Source organism: Alosa pseudoharengus, unplaced genomic scaffold (assembly GCF_046254945.1).
Source record: "Alosa pseudoharengus isolate Yale_2024_CS ecotype anadromous, Long Island Sound unplaced genomic scaffold, YU_APseudo_1.1 YU_APseudo_1.1_scf_8, whole genome shotgun sequence".
Taxonomy (NCBI): domain Eukaryota; kingdom Metazoa; phylum Chordata; class Actinopteri; order Clupeiformes; family Clupeidae; genus Alosa; species Alosa pseudoharengus.
The window spans coordinates 24,160,647-24,179,520 of record NW_027468870.1 but is presented as its reverse complement, the minus strand read 5'-3'; the positions used below and the strand labels follow the sequence as shown (position 1 = coordinate 24,179,520).

The following is an 18,874-nucleotide window of genomic DNA, read 5'->3' as shown; positions in this document are numbered from 1 at the left end:
GGGGGTCAGGATTTTATGGCGGTTAGCCTGAGCCTTTTCTTTCTTTACTGACCATCTCGCCAACTTTTGGGCGAAGCAATGCTTCACTTAAGGGAAGAGGAAAGATAGACTTCTCCGCATAGTCTGTCTGCCTCTTCACCCCCTCCATGTTTGGATACTGTCTGTCCACTAGCCACTTTTTACCACTGTCTTTCTGCCTCACTGTTTGTGCTATATTAGCACATATGCATAACCCCTCCCTCCATGCCACAGCCAAACTGTGGCCACACTTTTTCTTAATATAGTTATATATATAGATATATATAGACTTTATTCTTGCACTGTTGCACTGTTGGACCTACTCATTTACACCATCACCATGACATTCACTCACACAGAGCACCTTACCTTACCTTACTATGCACAGAGAATCACAGGCTCAGTCCCTGCCTCAGTCATTGCAAGCGCCTCTTGATTGATTAATCACCCACTATGTGGATACTGTTTTTAGAATTGATTTAGATTAAGTGTTATTTAGTATAACTTGTATTTTAGTATATTCTTTATCTTCTACTGTCCTTATTGCTTAGTTGTGTTTTTTATATTATATAATTACTTTTTTCTGCTGTTAGTGAATGTGTGTGTGATGTCTGTATGCTACTGAGCCCTTGAATTTCCCCTGGGGATCAATAAAGTATCTATCTATCTATCTATCTATCTATCTTTTCTTACCTCTCTGTCAGTCATACACACTGATGCTTGCTCTCTCCATCTATTAGTCTCAATCTCTATCACTCTCTCACACACACACAAGGAAAACAGGAAATAACAGAAGGAAACAAGGGTCTTGCAACAGAAGAGATCCTGTCCACACCCCGGAGCGCAGCTCAGTTTGGTTTGCTGCTGATGCTCTGCCCTGTGCTCTGTGCTCTTTGCTGAGCTCTCTGCATGAGCACCAGTGGGTGATGGGCTCAGGAGGCCTACTGTACCTCTCTACCCTCGGAGCTTTACACAAAATAAACAAAATAAAAAGTAATGTGTAATACATACAAATACCATCTGTGTGGTAGCAAAGTTATATTATGTGTACTATTTGCTCTGATGATTGACTAACCAAATTACTAAATGACTGCACACACGCAAAAAAAAATGCACTTAGCCAGAGGCGCGTTCAAATTCCTTACACAAGCAAACATTCGCGGTGAACATGTCTTCTCTAAACATGCAATTTGAACAATTTTATGTAACCATTCCATCTCAACGGTAACCATCCGTCCATCTCCCAGCTTGTTCGCGGAGAACTACCTCCTCAAACTCTTTGCGAGTGTTTGCAAACATTCGCTGGAAACTCAAGTTGAACAGAAAATGAATTTAAACAACTCCGTTTCCCCACGTCATTTTCCAGCATGACCAATTCTTAAAAGCATGATGGTGCAAGGCCACATGACATGAACTCAAGGTACCCTTTACAATAGCTCTCAGGTCAAATTTACCTGATGAAGGTCTGAAACCAAAACGTTGTGTTATATTCTAATAAATATTTGCATGCGGAATGGACAGTGTGTGGAATCTCTTCTAAACCACCAATAGCTCTTCAGGTACCAAGAATGCAGCGCTGCGATTGGCTAAATGACGAGAACTGGTCGAGTCCTGCCCTCAGGCTCACCTCTGAGGTCCCGGTTGAAGTCGTGCAGCCTCCGCACCTCCAGCTCCAGCTTGTTCCTCATGGTCTTCTCCAGGGCCTCACGCTTCGTCGACGACTTGGCCAGGTTCTCGTACGCCTCTGACACCAGCTGAATCTCCGTTTCCAGCTGAGGTGACACAGACACTCAACTGGCTCAGTACCGGCTTTTTTTTTCACTGAAGACATGTTCCAGCAAGGTGAGTTCAATTGCGCATCAACAGATAATTAAAAGAGATAACAGAGAAATAAGCTCAAACCACTATACTGGTCCAACAGCAAACCACACACTATCCAACAAGCTTTTGTCTGACCACTCCCTTACTGTATATGTTATGTTTCAAGAGGAGGCTTTTGTTTTCACTGAAGACAGAGATGTTCCAGCAGACACTCAAAAGAGATGGTGTAAACTACAATATTAGTCCAGTAAACCTCACATACCACAAATAACAACACAGCAGCCTGACCATATCCCTCTCTTACTGTAGAGGTCAAAAGAAAGTGATGGTTGCCCCTACCAGCAGATAGACTACTGTTAAAAAAATTGCATTGATAACATAAGCCAAGAAAGAACAACTGAAATGGTCATGTGAAAGTCTGACCTTCTGCAGCTTGGACACCTTCTCGGCGCACAGCTCCATCTCCTGTTTCAGCATGCGGTTCTCCTCTGTCAGCATGTCCACCATCTGCTGTGCCCGCGCCATCATGGCGTATGGGTCATTCTGCATAGAGTACGGATGCCCGTAATGCCCACCCTGTCCCGAGCCGGACCCTGGTCCGGGTCCATGACCCTGCCCAGACCCTGGTCCCTGCTGGTGCTGGTACTGGTGCTGGTGTTGGTGCTGGCTCCTGGGCGCCGAGCCGTAGGGGTCCTGGGGGAATCCATGTGCCCGCTGCTGAGGTGCGTGCACCGGGCCTCCAGGCCCGTACGGGTCTCCCTGATGGGAGCCCGGGCTCCGGGGGCCCAGGGAGTAGGGGTCGCCCTGGTGGGCCATGTGCTGTTGGGAAGCGTGGCTGGAGGCGGCCGCTGCAGCCATCAGGCTGCTGAGGGTGGCGGACTGGGCACGGGACAACGAGCCCACGGATGTAACGGACGAGGTGGGGCTGTGGTGGTGGAGGTTCCTCTGAGAGTGATGAGAACTCTCTTTGCTCGACCTGTGGGGAAACAGACACAGCAAACAACACAGCTACTTAACGGAGGGATCGGAAATGCCAGGCAATGGCGACCATTTACTGGGTTTTAAGACCAACCAGAGCTCCTTAGTTTCAACATAGAAATGAATGTGAACAGACTAGCAACTTTGTTTACATGTAGCTATATCATTCATCTGACCCCACTGTAAACAAATACTAAGGTATTTATGAAACACAAGGTCATTGATCATTCCGGACATTAAAACAGACAAAACATTATCTTCCCAATGGCCTACAAAATTTAAAATTGGGAGACATCCTTTCTTTCAGGAGGAGGTTTGAGGGTTTGAGACTTCACCGCAGGAGCAAGTGACATACAAAAGGGGAAGAAGAGGGACTATTTTTGGTGATTCTGGATGATATGGAAAATAACCACAAAGGGAGTCACATCTACAGTTGGTGTTTGAGAAATCTCATGACTTGTGACTTACATTCTCCAACTTCCCTGCAGCTTAAATGATTTTGAAAGAGGTAAACAGCCTAACTAATGGTCGATCATCAAAAAAAAAAAAAACGGACATGTCAGGACTTGTCAGTTGATTATTAAAATTCTAGATGCATTCCTCTTGTCATTCTACGCAAAATAGCGCAGGATTAACAAATGCAGAGAGAACAGGAAAAACAGGGTTCTTCCTAGACGCCTTTGTGTCAGCGAGTCCCCATCGGGAAGGGCCCTACATATTTCCATTGGGGAACATCAAAACGGCAAGTCCCTACACATCCGCATCAACAAACATCAGGTCACCAAGTTTACAGCCGGAGGTGTTAAATGGAATTTAAATGGAATTTTAACTTGTTCAAAACAGGTCATGAATGATGATTAGTGATTTCTCTAATCATTAGTATGGCCAGGGCGACCAAAGGCCTTTGTATTTATGCCTGTTGATGGGGCAGAGAGACATTTCAAGATGTAGGATATAGTGGAGCTTGGGTTGATAGGACAGCAAGACATATGAAGTGGCCCCAGTGTTTAAAGCACCTAACCAAGAATCTAACTCTTTACTGGATAATCCGTCATCCAAAAAAACTACTGCCAGCACTGCACAACAACGCCAAATGCATTTTGCCTGAAAGGCTACTAATCAATGATCACATAGAGGCTGCGTTCAAATTTAGCAACAACAGGAACTGAATTGATTTGGAGGGATTGAAAGGGGAATGTGGATGAAGAGGCAGGTAAGGCACTAACTGTTTTCTACAGTTTTTACACTTGTAGAGGTAAACAGACACACATGCATCTCTGTAGGGATCTTCTACATGTTGGCAGACACTTCTAATAACATGCTGAGCCTAGTCAGTGACTGACATTACTCCATTCACTGTTGCTCAATACTGTCAATCTAACTCAATGCCACTGGTCTTCTCAAAACGGCATTCTACCTACATACTGGACAACTATACTTTAAGTGAAAGTTTGAAAAAAGGGCCCAGAGTTTCTCTTTCAGTACTTATGGTTAGCATTACCTTATTCAGGTGTTTCCAAAGACAAATTCTTAGCCAGTCTTACATCCAGCAACAAACCAACCAGATAACCTCCACAACCAACAAACCAACCAACCAGATAACCTCCACCTTTACAGCTTACAAGGTTTTCAACTTTTCAGTTGTTTTCAGCTGAAAAGGTAGAGGCGGACAGTGGCTACATCCTATTATTCTACACAAGGCAAGGAAACAAAACACCTCAGTGAAAAACGACTAGTCAGAGAAACTGCAGCCAAAAATGAAATTTCCTTTTTTTCGAAAGACCGGTTTTGTCAAAACATGTTGTGTCTAGAATGTAGTTATCACTAACAGCCACTACCTTTGTGAGTTTTTTGGCACTGAATGCAGTCATATCAACTGTTCTTTGCATGCGGACAGATGGCAATTCTTCTGTAGAACATTTACATAAATTAATTTAACCATCATCTGTTGAACAACCAAGTAGGACAATGTATATGTTTAATCAATATGTGCTCCACCAGTAGGGCGATGTATATGTTTAATCAGTATGTGCTGCCTCCACCAGTATGTGGTGTTGTAGTGGCTAGGACGTTACTCTACCAGAAAAGCTGCAGGAACATAAATCCCCCTTTCAAGCATGAGGGAGAATCCAATACAAGTCAATATTGGTCATTTTTTGGAGGAGAACACACTCCTATGAACATGTTTACACTGCATAACAGGCCTTGACACTGAAGAGTTAGTGCAGCCAAACAGAGTTGCTTTTACACTCACCGGAAGGATCCGTACTCGGGCGGGGGCTGGTACCGGACGTGGGGCATGTCGGAGCGTCCCTGCTGTGGTGGTTGCCGGTGGGGCTCGGTGTAGTAGTGCCCCCCTCCTGGCTCCTGCCCCTGCAGCTGCTGCTGGTGTCCCTGCTGTCCACCCTGCTGGCCCTGGTGGGGCTGGTGCTTGGGCGGAGACCCCATGCCCTTGAAGGGGTAGTCGGGCGGGGGACCGCGGTGTGGCTGGCCCAGCGAGGTGGGCTTGTAGTAGTCCCCGGGGGGGCCGGGAGGGGGCAGCTGTGGGGAGAGCGGTGCGCTGGTGACGGGCGCGTGGGCCTTCACCCCGCTGGTGGCCAGCGACAGCTGCATGAGCCGCTCGCTGAGGGAGCGCACGTGGCCCTGCTTCAGGTCCTTCAGCCCGTCGTCCTGGTGCACCTTGCCAGCGCCGCTCACCCGCTGCACCGTCGGACGGCCCTCCGTGCGCACCTTTGCACTACCGCCGCCGCCACCGCCAAATCCGGTGACCCCCGTCACGTAGAAGGCCGCCCCTAGCTGGGACTGAGGCTGGGGCTGCTGCTGCCCACATTGCTGTTGTCCCTGCTGCTGCTGCTGCTGCTGCGATGGAGGTGGCTGCTGGTGACCCCGGAAGTACTGCGACTGCACCTTGGCCTCCTCGTAAGTGGGCAGGTCCTCCGGGTTGGGCCCCTGGCCTCCTCCCATGCCGCCTCCTCCTCCTCCAGCTCCTCCGCTGCCTCCCCCTGCGCCTCCCCGCGTCCCCAGCTGCTTCTCCAGGCCGCTGTCCGCCTGCAGCTCCTGTCCCTGAGGCTCCTGCCGGGCAATGTGGGGCATCATGGAGTGGTCATCCACTGGGCCTCCAGGACCCTGTGGGTACCCGCCCATGGACCCCTGCTGGCTCTGTTGCTGTTGGTGATGTTGCTGCATCTGCTGCTGTTGCTGCTGATGTTGTTGGTGTTGTTGGTGTTGTTGTTGTTGTTGTTGCTGCTGCTGCTGCTGCTGCTGCTGTTGTTGCAGAGCCAGGTAGTTGCGGCTGTCGCCGTAGCGCATCTGCTCCTGTAGGAGGCGCTGGAGGACGGTGTTGCTGCCGCCGCCACTGCCTCCGCCGCCGCTTCCTCCGCCAGACGCCTCGTCCGCCGTCGGCCTCATGTCGTAGTCGCGCAGACCCCTCACCTCATGGAAGGAGGAACTGCGGCCTCGGTCAGCGCTCCCTGAAGGACAAACATGAGGAGAGAGAAAGAGGGAGGGAGAGAGAGAGAGAAGGTTGGGGGGAGGGGAGCACAAAGACCTAAGGGTTAAGGGGTGCACAGCGCTACAAGAACCTCTCGTAGTGCACTCCAGATGCAGAAAAGAGAAATGGAAGCAAGATGAGTCATGGAGAAGGGGGGCAAATCAGGGAAACTCCCAAAGCTACTCCTGAAGGAACCTGGAAAATGTAAGCCAAAGACTAAGCTGCATCCCCACCCGCTTCCCCAAAAGCAACACATTTTTAAAAACCTTTGGAAAACCAATACATTGACTAACACTTTGACAGTCGGATCCTTTTCTGGAAATGATTTAAATCTGGATCTGAATTGGATCTGAATTGGTTTAAAACTAGATTTGAGGGAAGTGAAATGCTCCAAGTAAAGCACTTGTGTTAGGAAATCTTTAGATCATTAATATGTAAGTGACATATGAGATGCCCACTGTCAAAGCATGGAAGAACTCCCCAGTATTCATTAAAGCAAGTTCCAAAATCTCCAATGAAGATGACAACAGCAATGATTTGCCAACATGCAGTGAATGCAGTCCAATCACTTTTTACACAAATCCCCCGACATTTAATGGGCAAACGAAGTGTTGACAAACCACAGTAGTTACCAGCCGCATCTATCAAGTTATGAACTAGGCATCCTAATTGCCTCTGAGCAATGGAAACAATTACAAATGAGGAAGTGACATGTTAAAAACAAACAAAGCCGTTAGGTAGAGAAACCACTCCAGTAATCGAATCAAGTGCCAATGTAAACACTAGCTTTGAGTTAAACCATGTCCAGGTCAGACATTAAAGCGACTGCACAAGAGCGGGCACAAAGATAATCTCTTGTCATAGACTTATGTAAATGATGATCCAAAGAGGTTAAAAGTTAAAGTGGATTCATAAACTATAAACTGTAGTCTTCCTATGAGATTTAAAGTTGGAGTGGTTTCAAGCAACAGCTTTGAATGCCTACTAGAAGCCTAATAGGTACGGTCAACATCTAGGAGAGTAAGTAATAGGGAGATTATTACATCTAGAGCTTTCTGATATTCGTCCCATTCTCAAGGAGGAGGAGGCTTTTTTCCGAAACATCTGTGGCAAACGAATAGTGACAAAGAAAGAGAAGAGGGGTGTCGGGTCAACGCTGCAGTGCTTTTGTTTTTCCTTTAAAAGATGAGAGATGGGAGAGATGAGACATATGAACGGAATGGCAAAATGGCAAAGTCCACACACACACACACGCACACACACACACACACACACACACACACACACACACACACACAGGGACACACAGGGACACACACCCAAATACCCAAACACACTCATACATACATACTTCAACCTCTATTTCCTGTTGCTCTTCCCCAATATCTTCTCTTTCTCCCACTGCCTCCCCCTCTTCAGAACCGATGAGGATGACAACAGACAAATGGAGGGTGGAAAAACAAACACACATGAGCAAAAAAACGCAGGGTGAGGGGAAAAAGGAAAATGGGGGACAGAGAGGAATGGCTATAGTGACAAGACAGATAGGCTTGTTTGGTGGTGGTGCTCTGAGCACAGGAATGAACTCAAATACACCTGTAACCCAATTTAGTTTTAGATAGCAGCTAGCCACTTCGTATCTACAGATTTAACACATATGGGATTGAATAACAATCTGTACTGAGATGCATCTTTTTCCATGGACTTTTCTGGACAATACATGTGACAAGATGAGCTTCATCTCTCTCTCTCGCTCTCTTTATATATATATATATATATATAATATATAATATATATATGTGTGTGTGTGTGCTTTTGCACACATAGCACACCCTCTGAATTGAATACATCAGACTGTGTTTTGTAGAACTGCAACATGCTCATATTGACAGACACATTTGCAAAACACAAACCCTGCCCCAATCAGTTTTGAGCTGGACTGAGTTTGATCAGATATTCTCCTCATCCCATTGCCAAATACACTCTCTCACACACACACACACACACACACACACACACACACACCTGTGTTCACTCCACTACGGTACATCCTGAGGCCTGGGCCTAACCCCCTCTGCATACCACCCACCCCCTCCCCATGGTTGCTAGGTTACCTGTGTGGCTGTTGTGGCTGTTGCTGCTGGCTGGGAGGGTCACGGCTGTGGTGTGCTCATGGTGCGACGCTCGTTCCTCGCTCCACTGCTCGACCACGCTGACGCTGGCACTGGGGTTGGCGCTGGGGTTGGCGCTGGAGGTGGGGTCGGGATCAGGCTCTCCGGCCTGCAACTCCAGAAGCTCCTCTAGCCGTTGTAGGACGCCCAGTCGTTGTGCCACGTCCCGCACACCCAGCCACTCTGAGACAGGAAAGCAAAGGTCACCAGCCATCCAGAACAATGGGGGCGGGATGTTCCCCACACACACACACACACAGGAGATAGGATAAAGGAGGTGTATGTGGGCGGGGGTCAACACACACACACACACACACACACACACACACACACACACAGGGGTAAATATGAAAGATGAAAGGGGTGTGGGGCATAGCTTTGCTTTGTTTTTATTTCCTAGGTATTGAACTTTAAAAAGTATCACTGCGTTTTGTCACCCAGCTGTGAGAGAGAATGGCACTGTTGGGGGAGATAGTGTGTGTTTGTGTGTGTGTGTGTGTGTATGGTGTAGCTTAAACACAGGATGTGGAGGATGTTCCTCTCGGACAGCAGAGAACAAGAGCCCCTCTGGACAAAAACACACAGGACTTCAACAGCACAAAATCCTCGGGGTCAGACCATCCTGGTTATAGATAGATACCTGGTTCATAAAACTTTACAAGTTACAAATATATGGCATGCACTTTGTAATACTGTAATTATACGTTTATAAAACATATGTGATGTACATTAATGATTTAGCAGCATATTGAGCATACAATTTAAGTCCACATTGTATCAGTATGTGTGCTCCTGGGAAGCAAACCCATAATCTCGGTGGTGTTCTCTTCTGGTTGAGCTCTATCAACTCATAAACAAGTAATGGTAGGTCTTTAAAAGCTGCATTTCTCCTCAGGGTTACAGCCATTTCTCGTGTTTATGTTGCTCACCCTTACTGTCTGCAGAGGATTGGGGGAAGGGCCGGCTGGGTTGCCCATGACCATGCAGATCCGCACAGCCCAGTCAAACACAAAGGAAAACACATGCAAACCTGAACTTCCCCAAAGTTTTACCACCAAAGCCTGATAGTGATCTTCAAGATGATCCAAAGCACACACACGGACACACACACACACACAAAATAAGTAACTCAAGCACTATCGCATCGAGTAATCACCTCCAACCACCCTGAAATAACTTCCAGATGTAGCTTCATTGTCCCTCTTTCTTTTCCCTTTTTCCCTTTTTTTAAACAAATTCTCCTCACTCAGACCATTCCCCTTTTCACCTTTAGCCCATCCCCCTCTCTCTCTCTGATGCAGACTGTACGTTCCCGGACTGCCTCAGATAAACTGTTTATTCCACGGCCCCCGTGGTCCTCGAGCCAATCTGCAAAACCCAACATTCCTCTCGGACACACTGGTCTGCGCTTCCCAAAAGTGAACAGTTAGCAGAGCGGGTGACCTGCACCTACCCCTGAGCACTCAAGAGAACTACTACATCTCAGCTGACATCTTAAGTACATAGGTAATGCCTATTGAGCATGGACAATATCAGCCAAAAGACACAATGTGACAAGGGCAGAGAAGAAAACACCAAACTCAAGTACATGCTTGGTTATAGTAAAGTATATCTTAATAACACTGGTGACAGCTAACGAAAGTTTTTCTGATGCAGTACAATTCTAACTAACTGTTGAACATACTCCACAATTTAGTCCAAGTAAGTAAGTAAGTAAGTAAATAAGTCTTTATCTATATAGTGCAAGTGATGACTAAATTAATAGAACTTTAAAAAGAAATGCACTCAAAGCAAGGGAATCACTCACAACAAATAGCCATGGACCAGCCCGTGGGAGAATACTGTAGTCGAGCAAAGCTGCTGTGACGCCGGTGTGCAGATCATAAATGATGGATGTGCTCCTGAGAGGTGTGAGAAATCCACTAAAAGCTCTGAGAAAGTCCTAAACTTTGGTTGGTAGCGCTCTGTACGGAGTGGCACGGCACAGCACGTCTACTCAAGGCAGGATGAGCAGCACTCCCCCTCCAGGTGTGGCCCTGGGGACAGGTGGGTCTGGACACAGGCCAGGTTCACATACACACACTCATATGCACACACACACACACACACACACACCCTCATACCTGTGGAGTGCCGTCACCACCTACCAAGCCAGACCAATCCAGGTGGAGGGGAATTAAACAGGCACTTCCTTATCATAATCACCTCTGTCAAACCATTAGTGTGAGATTGATATAATTGAAGGCATAACACACTAAATAATATAATAGCACATGCCTTCATTGTGGCATGGGAAAGTATGCGAAGCCTCAGCCTGCAAGATGTAGGATGGTTTTAAATCTAGATAATTGCCAGGAAAGGCAATGGCACACGTTTATCAGAGACTTTGCCAGTGGTGCCAAAAGAAATAAGGGGCTTTGATGGAGGATGTAGTGGGCACAGGTGCAAACCAGTGCTGGCCAAGACCCAGGCTCACATAAGGCAGGGAAGGAGAAGAAAAAGGGAGAGAACACCATTGGAGAGTGGGAGGAAAGAGAGGCAGACATGAAGAATGCAGAGTTAAGAAAGGAGAAGAAAGAGAGAAAGAGAGAGAGAATGAGAGAGAGAGTAAATGAGAGAGAATGAGAGATGGAGAGAAAATGAGAGAGAGAGAGAGAGAGAAAGAGAGAGAGAGAAAGAGAGAGAGAAAGGGCCACACAGAATGAGCAAGAGGGAATTGTCTGTAGAAAAAGAGCCAAGCCAGAAAACCCAAAAGGAGAAAAAATAATGAAAAGAAAAAAAACCCTAGCATCTCTTAGCAAGGAGCTCGGAAGCCAAAGAACAGTCAGGACCGCTTCCTCTGGAAATTAAATCCTCCAGTTACAGTCTTGGCTTCATAAATCACCCGGCCGCCATCAGTTACTCTCTTCATCTGCCCCTTCACATGCCAGCTACTTAACCGGACACTGCCAACCAGTTCACCTGGAAATTTAGTCCATGGACATAGATACCCCGGAGAAATAGTCATAGGATTTCAATAACAAGTTACCCAGGCAATGCCAAACGGTTAACCTGACCACACCAACCGGTTCACCTGGAAATTGCCCACAGAATCTTAATGTCATAGCCTGGGAATACCCATACAAACCTTTGGCAAATTTGGGATTTGCTCTGCAGCTTAATCTCAATTGAGAAGTGTCTGGTGTCAACGAGGCTATCATAGCAGGCAGTGAACCGGACCATGGAGCTTGATGAGGGGCTAGTTTATTTCCCCCACCATCGCCAGTCAAAGTCTCTCCATCCCTCACTCCCTCTCATGGGATTACATCCTGATCCCAGTTTGAGATGGCGTGCTACATTCTGAACACAGGCTAAGGTTCTGCGCTCTAATCTAAATATTTGCCCTCCATGTGAGAGTATCCTGGAACCCTCCTCCCACCCCCACCCCATCCCCCATGTGATAGGTTGCTTATTCTGGTAATGCAGTTGGAATGCTGCACAATAGAGGCCCAGCACGCATGCAAACACACACACACACACACACACACACACACACACACAGCTAGCCCCCTCCTGCTGACCTCATCAGTGTGAGACGCTCGTTGGGTTTCAGTGACTGTGAGGTCTTTTTCAGTGACACAAACCCTTTCAGTGCCTTCCAGTGAAAGTTCTAGAATTGAGGGATGTTTTTTTTTCCAAAACTGCACGAAAGACCTTTTCTTTCAAAGACTGAGCCAAAAAGCCCTTTAGAGGTAGCCCTGACCATGCTGGTATGCCGCGTGGGCTTCAAACTGGACTTACAGTTTCACTTTCACGCAAAAATTAGCTCAAAAAGGGAGGAGTACCAACCATTCTAAGTAGGATTAAGCATGTAAGCAATGCAGGTCTCAAATTGGGCTTACAGTGTTACTGTTCAGTTTAAGGTGACACAAACGGACACACTCCGAGAAGGAGAGCTAGGATTACAGTGGCAAGAGAATCCTCCAGCCTACCCAAACCGAAGACAAAGGCCCAGCACAAAAACAGCTTCCATACATTTCTCCGTTTGACACTCTCCCACACTGCTCGGATGTACATGCAACAGGAGAACCCCCAGCTATTGACTTCATTCCCCCTTTTTTTTTTTCCTGCATCGTAGAGGCCATCTTGCTCACGTTTCACTTACGAGAGCGACAAGCAGTCTACGGCACTTTTCGTCCCCTTCTTCAGTCTCCCAACCCCCACCACTATAGACACACACAGACACTCTCTTCCTCCTCCACTCCTCAAGGATCCTCCTGCTGTTCTGCCAATAACTGAACACTATCCTCCTTAGCCACTGGCAAGAACTACAGAAAAGTATTTTGGCATTCCAGTAATAGCAGGGGTGCCGTGACCCTGTTGACCCCCGATGGTGCTGCGACAGCCTTCTGACACTCAATCACATGGGTACAGAGGGGCAGGGAGGGTTGGCAGGGGGCTTTGGTAATGTCCAAGATGGCATTTGACCTCCACAGACCCCACTTCAAGCAGCCCTCAGCTACAGTTCATCTGAGATTTACTCCCCATGGACGCCTTCCAGTGGTTTAATCAACAGCAGAGGGTCATCTGAGGTTGGAATATGAATGCCGTCTGATATGACTACACTGGACCTGATTGTTGTGGTCGCTTAGGAATGAGTCTTTGTGTGTGTGTGTGTGTGTGTGTGTGTGTGTGTGTGTGTTGGGCTTTCAGGTTCTTTGCCTTGTTTCAGGAACTAGAGTTGTTGAACTATCCAGAAGGAGAACTAAAGGAGAGTGAAATCTTAAAACATATTTGCATTTTTCTTTGCCAGCACTAAAGGAAATGTGAAAGTTATAAAACTAGGAGAAACTAGTCATACATATCATTCAGTCTTTGCTTAAGTCAATCTAGTTACAGTTTTCTGTCATGTTTCTTTTGTCTTTTTTTTTCTTTTGTCTGACTTTCCCTGTTGGAGGTTACGTTTTGCACCTCTTCAAAGCAAAATTTTCCAAAAGCTCTCAGCCAGCTCATAAAGACATAAAGCTACATAAAGACAAAATGCTAGTTCTCATCATTCTGTGGAACATGCACTTGACCTACTGGCTTGTCAAACTCTTTAATCTTTACGGCCCACGTTACTTTGATGGAAAGGCACGTACAGTTCCTGAGTTCCTGGGAAAAAAAGTTATTTTAAGTCCCAACGGCAAAAAGGGTCCCATGCAGAGGCAAAGACATGAGATGATGTTGGGGGAAGGGTTACATGGAGGTGGAGGTGACATTCGGAGCAGTCATGCAGAGATCACAGGCAGCAGCCAGAATGGCACCATTACAACACAGGAAGGAGCCGGAAGGGGAAGCCATTTTTATGCCAACTAAATCACTTCATGAACTGGCCCTGACGGGGGTGTATTACTACTTCATATGAATGAATTAAGGAAACACAGTAATTGAAAGTCGGGGAGGTCTGTTTGAGATGATTTTGCTCCGTTTGATCGAGTGAAAAAGGAACAGAGCGAGCGAGAGAGAGAGAGAGAGAGAGAGAGAGAAAGAGATTATGTGAGTGAGTGGGTGGGTGAGAGCAAGAGGAAGGGGGAGCAGGGGCTTTTGGGAAAAAGAAGGGGAGGGAGGAGTGAGAAACACATGGCAGGAACCAAGCAGGAAATGCAACATTCCAATCTGGGAGGGCCAGGCACTGTGAGAAGACTACTGGGAGAGGGAGAGGGAGATGGAGGGAGAAGACTACTGGGAGAGGGAGAGGGAGAGGGAGGGAGAAGACTACTGGGAGAGGGAGAGAGAAGACTACTGGGAGAGGGAGAGGGAGATAGAGGGAGAAGACAGAGGCAGAGAGGAGGTAAGAGAGTTTGAGGGATGCTGAGAAGTCTCTCTCTCTTTGTGTGTGTGTGTGTGTGTGTGTGTGTGTGTATGTATGTATGTGTGTGTGTGTGTGTGTGTGTGTCAGAACTGAGCCGTTTCTCTCTCAGTGTCCATTACAGTCTGGAACATGCTAACAGTGTGCAACTGAAGGAGAACTAGGCCAAGAAACTCTGACACATCAATGCTCTCTCCCCCTCTTTCTCCCTCACTCTCCATTTCTCTTTCTTCCACTTCTACATGTTCCACATTATTCTCAAACCCCCACTCCCCAGCTTCTTAGTTTCTACAGGACTTGCATGGAGATTGATTTGAAGACATGGTGCATCAATTTGTATGAGAAGCAAACAACTTCCAAAGGCATAACAATCATTTTACACTATCAAATTCTGGGAATAAATAAATAAATAAATAATTTAAAAACATCTGGTCTGAGGAGACAAGGCATCTAAAGATGTTGTCTAAACCTGATCTTTGACTATCCTTCTAAGACCATGAGAAACCTTTCAGAGAGACCAGTCTCAGGGAGAATGTTAACTAAACTGAATGAGGATGATTACATAGTGTTTACAGTGGATTCATACAGATTTGTTCACTGAGATGAACTCAAGAATGATACAAAATTACTCATGAACGATCTCGGCATTCATTCTGGTCACATTTACAATGTTGCCATTGATGTAAAATTATATACTATAATATCTACTGCTCTACTTAGTTTTGATTTATTTATGTGCCAACCATGCTTTTTGATATAGCCTTCATCTTTCCCATGCCAAAGTCTAACCAGTTCTAAGTTTAACACCCCCCCCCCCCCACCAGACTCCTGCCAAATTTCTGTATTGTGGTAAGCCCCTACCAAATAACCACCACTTCAAACAAATGGCAGCACTCCCTGACTTTAACCCAAGAAGACGGAAACACAGGGCTTTCAGGGCTTTCTCGCCCCAGTCCAAAAGCTCCATCACAACGCCACCTCCCGCTCCACCCCCCCCCCCCCCCCCTCATCCCCATACTTTAATGGGAAGCATGTGCCCCAGTTGAAGATGAGATCGCTCTCCATCTCGGTCACTGAAGCCATTCTGTGAATTTCATGTGAACACAAAAGAGCCCTCACTCACACCCATATATTTTGATTGCTTTGTCTTGAGGGCAAACTCAACCAGCACAAAACATCAAAACCAACTTCCATGGACTTCTTCCTAAATAATCTGATTCAAGCACCTACAATACCATCACCACAATACATAATAAGTTGGGTTTTAACAGGATATGAGTTGCACAGTCTCACATCTGCCTGGTGCTACTGTTTTTAGTAGTGCAAATAGGCTGGTTGGAGTAGTGATTAGCTCTCTAACATTAACTTCTCTCCAGGCTGCAAGTCTACTACATGTGCTTGTTTGTTTGTCATGTGATCTATGCATCTGTTGATCATTAAAGGTCACCACTGCTCCAACAGATCATGACCTGTAGAGCTTGCATAAACATAAGGAACTGTTTGTCAGAAAACTGAGACAGAATTTCAGCAAGACACCTCAGCTGTGAGCCCTGCGGCACATCTGTAATTGGCTACACATATTGGCATGGCTACAGACGTGTACAGAGTGACACGTCCTCCTTGAGAGCTGATGAATGGTGTGATGAACGTGTGGTGAGACACCAGACCCCACCCTGACTGCAACACAGTGACACATTCCACCCCCAATGGCGTCCACAGAACATTCAGTCCTGAAACTGCTGTTGCTGCTGCTGCTGGTTGTGCGTGTGTGGTGTGTGTCTAAAATATGCAATTGTGTGCTTCACAATACAGTGGTTCTGATAGACAATGCTGTATTAGAGGTTTGACCTTTATTCTGCAGAATGTCCAAAACCCAGCACATGGTGGTCTCTCATGACATCACTGACCTATGACAAAAGACTGCTGGCAAAACCAGAAACTATGAAACAGAATGTGACATACACACAGAGAAATAATAAAGGAGCTGGTTGAAGTTAAGTTTAAAGGAACCGTATGTAAGAAATGTAATTCAATTAATCATAAAATGGCCCTGATTTGTCACTAGACATTAGGAAATCATGCTAATTTCCAATACTTATATCACTCACAACAGTAGTCCGGCCAGGATATAGTCATTTAAAAAAGTGAAGTTGCAGCCCTCAACTGATGTTGATGTTTACATATTTGTGTTTTAGCCTGATCCGCCACCCTCCACCTATCTAGTAATCACAAAGTCAGTAGTGTTTCGGCATCTGGGTTGCCAGCTCTGCTCTAGTTACCACATCTGCGGTGTAGTGATTGTAGTACCAGTTTTGGCCAAAATCCTACATACGGTTCCTTTAAGTGGGACTCTATATGTCTGCAAGGAAAAGAAAATGAAACAATTCCTTCAAACTGGAAATGTTGTGTGTGAATATGACCTAAGATTAATAACAATACACTCTTACATATTTACTTATGTTGTATACTGTAACTGTTACAATCTTATCAATGAAAATAGCATTTTTAAGATGTAATGAATGATAAACCCTTGATCTTTTAGCTGGGCGAGGGAAACGAAAGGGTGAGAGAAACGAAAATGCTTTTCGGAAAGAAGGCTCTCCAGCCTGAGTCAGCAGAGAAGACTTTGGCTCCACACTCGAGAGAGGGGAGGTGGAGGAAAAGGGATGGAAAGACGCGAGAGAGTCAGAGACATTCTTTCACTCTGAGTCAAGGCAGAGCACTTCTCCAGTGGGCATTCACTACCTCTACAAGCGGCCCAAACAAAGCCCAAAGCCACAGGTCTCTTTCACACAATGTTCTGAAGAAAGAAATAGGGAACGCAGGAAAAGAAAGACAATTAGGCATTGACGATAAATGGCTGAGCTAGTAGTTCCTATAGGCACTTCTTTGAAGACATTTCTTAGTTAGTAAATCCTTACAGGGACCAACTACTTGGTTGAAAAATGAAACAAATGAAATGAGAAATAAGACAGGCCTAATTGTCTCAAACCAAATTATGTATTTAAGCATAATGTGTGAGGTAAAACAAAGAACAAGGTTAACTTGCAATTTCACCAAAACTCAACACATCACAGGAGTATTCACAACCATCACTATAACCCCAGAACCTCATGTAGCATGCAGTACATGAGCCTACATGAATTGTGACTAAAACCTGAAAGAACTGCATAGGTCAGACCAACAGCACATATTCGCCATTGGTCTGCTACAGACAGCCATTATCTTCTGAGCTCCTTTTTCTTATTCGTGAAATTCAGGAGAGCTGGTCTTGAGTGGCTATCGGTGTGCCCAGGAGACACGCTGCATGGCAACATCCATGCGCTCCAACTTAACCTATCGATTGATTTGGAGTGAGTCACTGCATGCCAGAGCAGACTGCTTCAAAGGCCCAGCCAATACTTATCGGTGGGCCCTGTCTGAATGTCAGGAGATCAAACTTGCAAAGATAAAGAGTGAGGTCAGTCATTTAAATACAGAAGATAAACTGACTTGCTCACTGAGAAGAGCAACAAATTGATGGGCTAGCCTAATAATCATAAGCTTGATCTTTTGGCAAGGGTCTATCACTCACCAACAGTCATGTAATGCAATAAAATGTAGAGATATTTGCAATATTCGTATTAACAGCTGACCTACTTTATCAGTGCAAAATCATTCCTGGAAGCAGCTGGGATGAGAGAGAGGCATGTTGCCGCAACTATGGCAGTGGGCTAGAAATCGTAAACATCAGCATGACCATGCAAATGCCATGTTAGCCAGGAGTCCAGCTGCTGTAGCATAATAAAAACTTAAGCTATAACAAAACAAAAACTACCATAGTTCATCATTACCATAGTTCACAATGGAGCATCATCACTGGTATGACATAAAAAAAAGTGTATCCCGTCCCGTCGTACGTGTACACATCAACTGGATAGCCCAAATAATGAAAGGCATGGCGTAACCTAAACATTGCTGGCTATAAAATAGTCAATATAATTAGTTACACTACTAGATTATATGGTTGACCTAAGACACGAAACTAAGTAGTATACATAGGCCTACCTTTCAATGAAATCTGATGTCTGTATCCCCCGTCTTGGTGAACCGCTGTAAGACCCGGTTACTTTCTTCCATCGATTCTGATTTTATCACAAATGCGCGCACATTCCAAAATGAAGCACTTGGTATTGTTTACAAAGATAATCCAAGTAGTTTGGAATGCTCCCCTCGAGTTGTATATGGACCTTCCTCCAAATACAGCATTATTCCGACATCCCGTTTCATATTTTCAGTTGTTCAAAAGTTCAGGAATGTCTTTTCCACTAGATTGCGCTATGAAGAGAATGCATGAAAGGACTGCCCCCTTTCACAAACCGCAAAGTAGCAGCAGCAGCAAATTCATGCTCCCAAGCCGGACACAAGCGCAACCCCCAACCCCCTAGCTAGAAAGTTTAACGGAGTCCAAAGTTTTTTAAGGTGGGGACTTCCCTCCTTCGGACTCCGCTATAGGAGGTCAGTCAGATATGGTTGCGATGCCGTTGGCTTTTAGAAACGTCGCTCAGGCATTAAACAAAAATTGAC

At 45.9% G+C, this 18,874-nt stretch overlaps 1 protein-coding gene across 3 annotated transcripts in view; it reads right to left on the bottom strand.

Annotated features, from left to right (window-relative positions):
* amot (angiomotin) overlaps positions 1 to 18,874 on the bottom strand; it is a 37,695-nt gene that overhangs the window by 15,992 nt on the left and 2,829 nt on the right. Inside the window, exons 4-9 of one of the 3 annotated variants that reach the window (XM_076274814.1) lie at positions 8,422 to 8,661; positions 7,659 to 7,720; positions 7,351 to 7,483; positions 5,072 to 6,287; positions 2,263 to 2,815; positions 1,646 to 1,790 (exon numbers count right to left, since the gene is read on the bottom strand). In XM_076274814.1, coding sequence (XP_076130929.1) covers positions 1,646 to 1,790; positions 2,263 to 2,815; positions 5,072 to 6,287; positions 7,351 to 7,483; positions 7,659 to 7,720; positions 8,422 to 8,661 — 2,349 coding nt within the window. The remainder of the gene's footprint in view (positions 1 to 1,645; positions 1,791 to 2,262; positions 2,816 to 5,071; positions 6,288 to 7,350; positions 7,484 to 7,658; positions 7,721 to 8,421; positions 8,662 to 18,874) is intronic. The other 2 variants (XM_076274815.1, XM_076274816.1) reach the window with 2 other exon arrangements.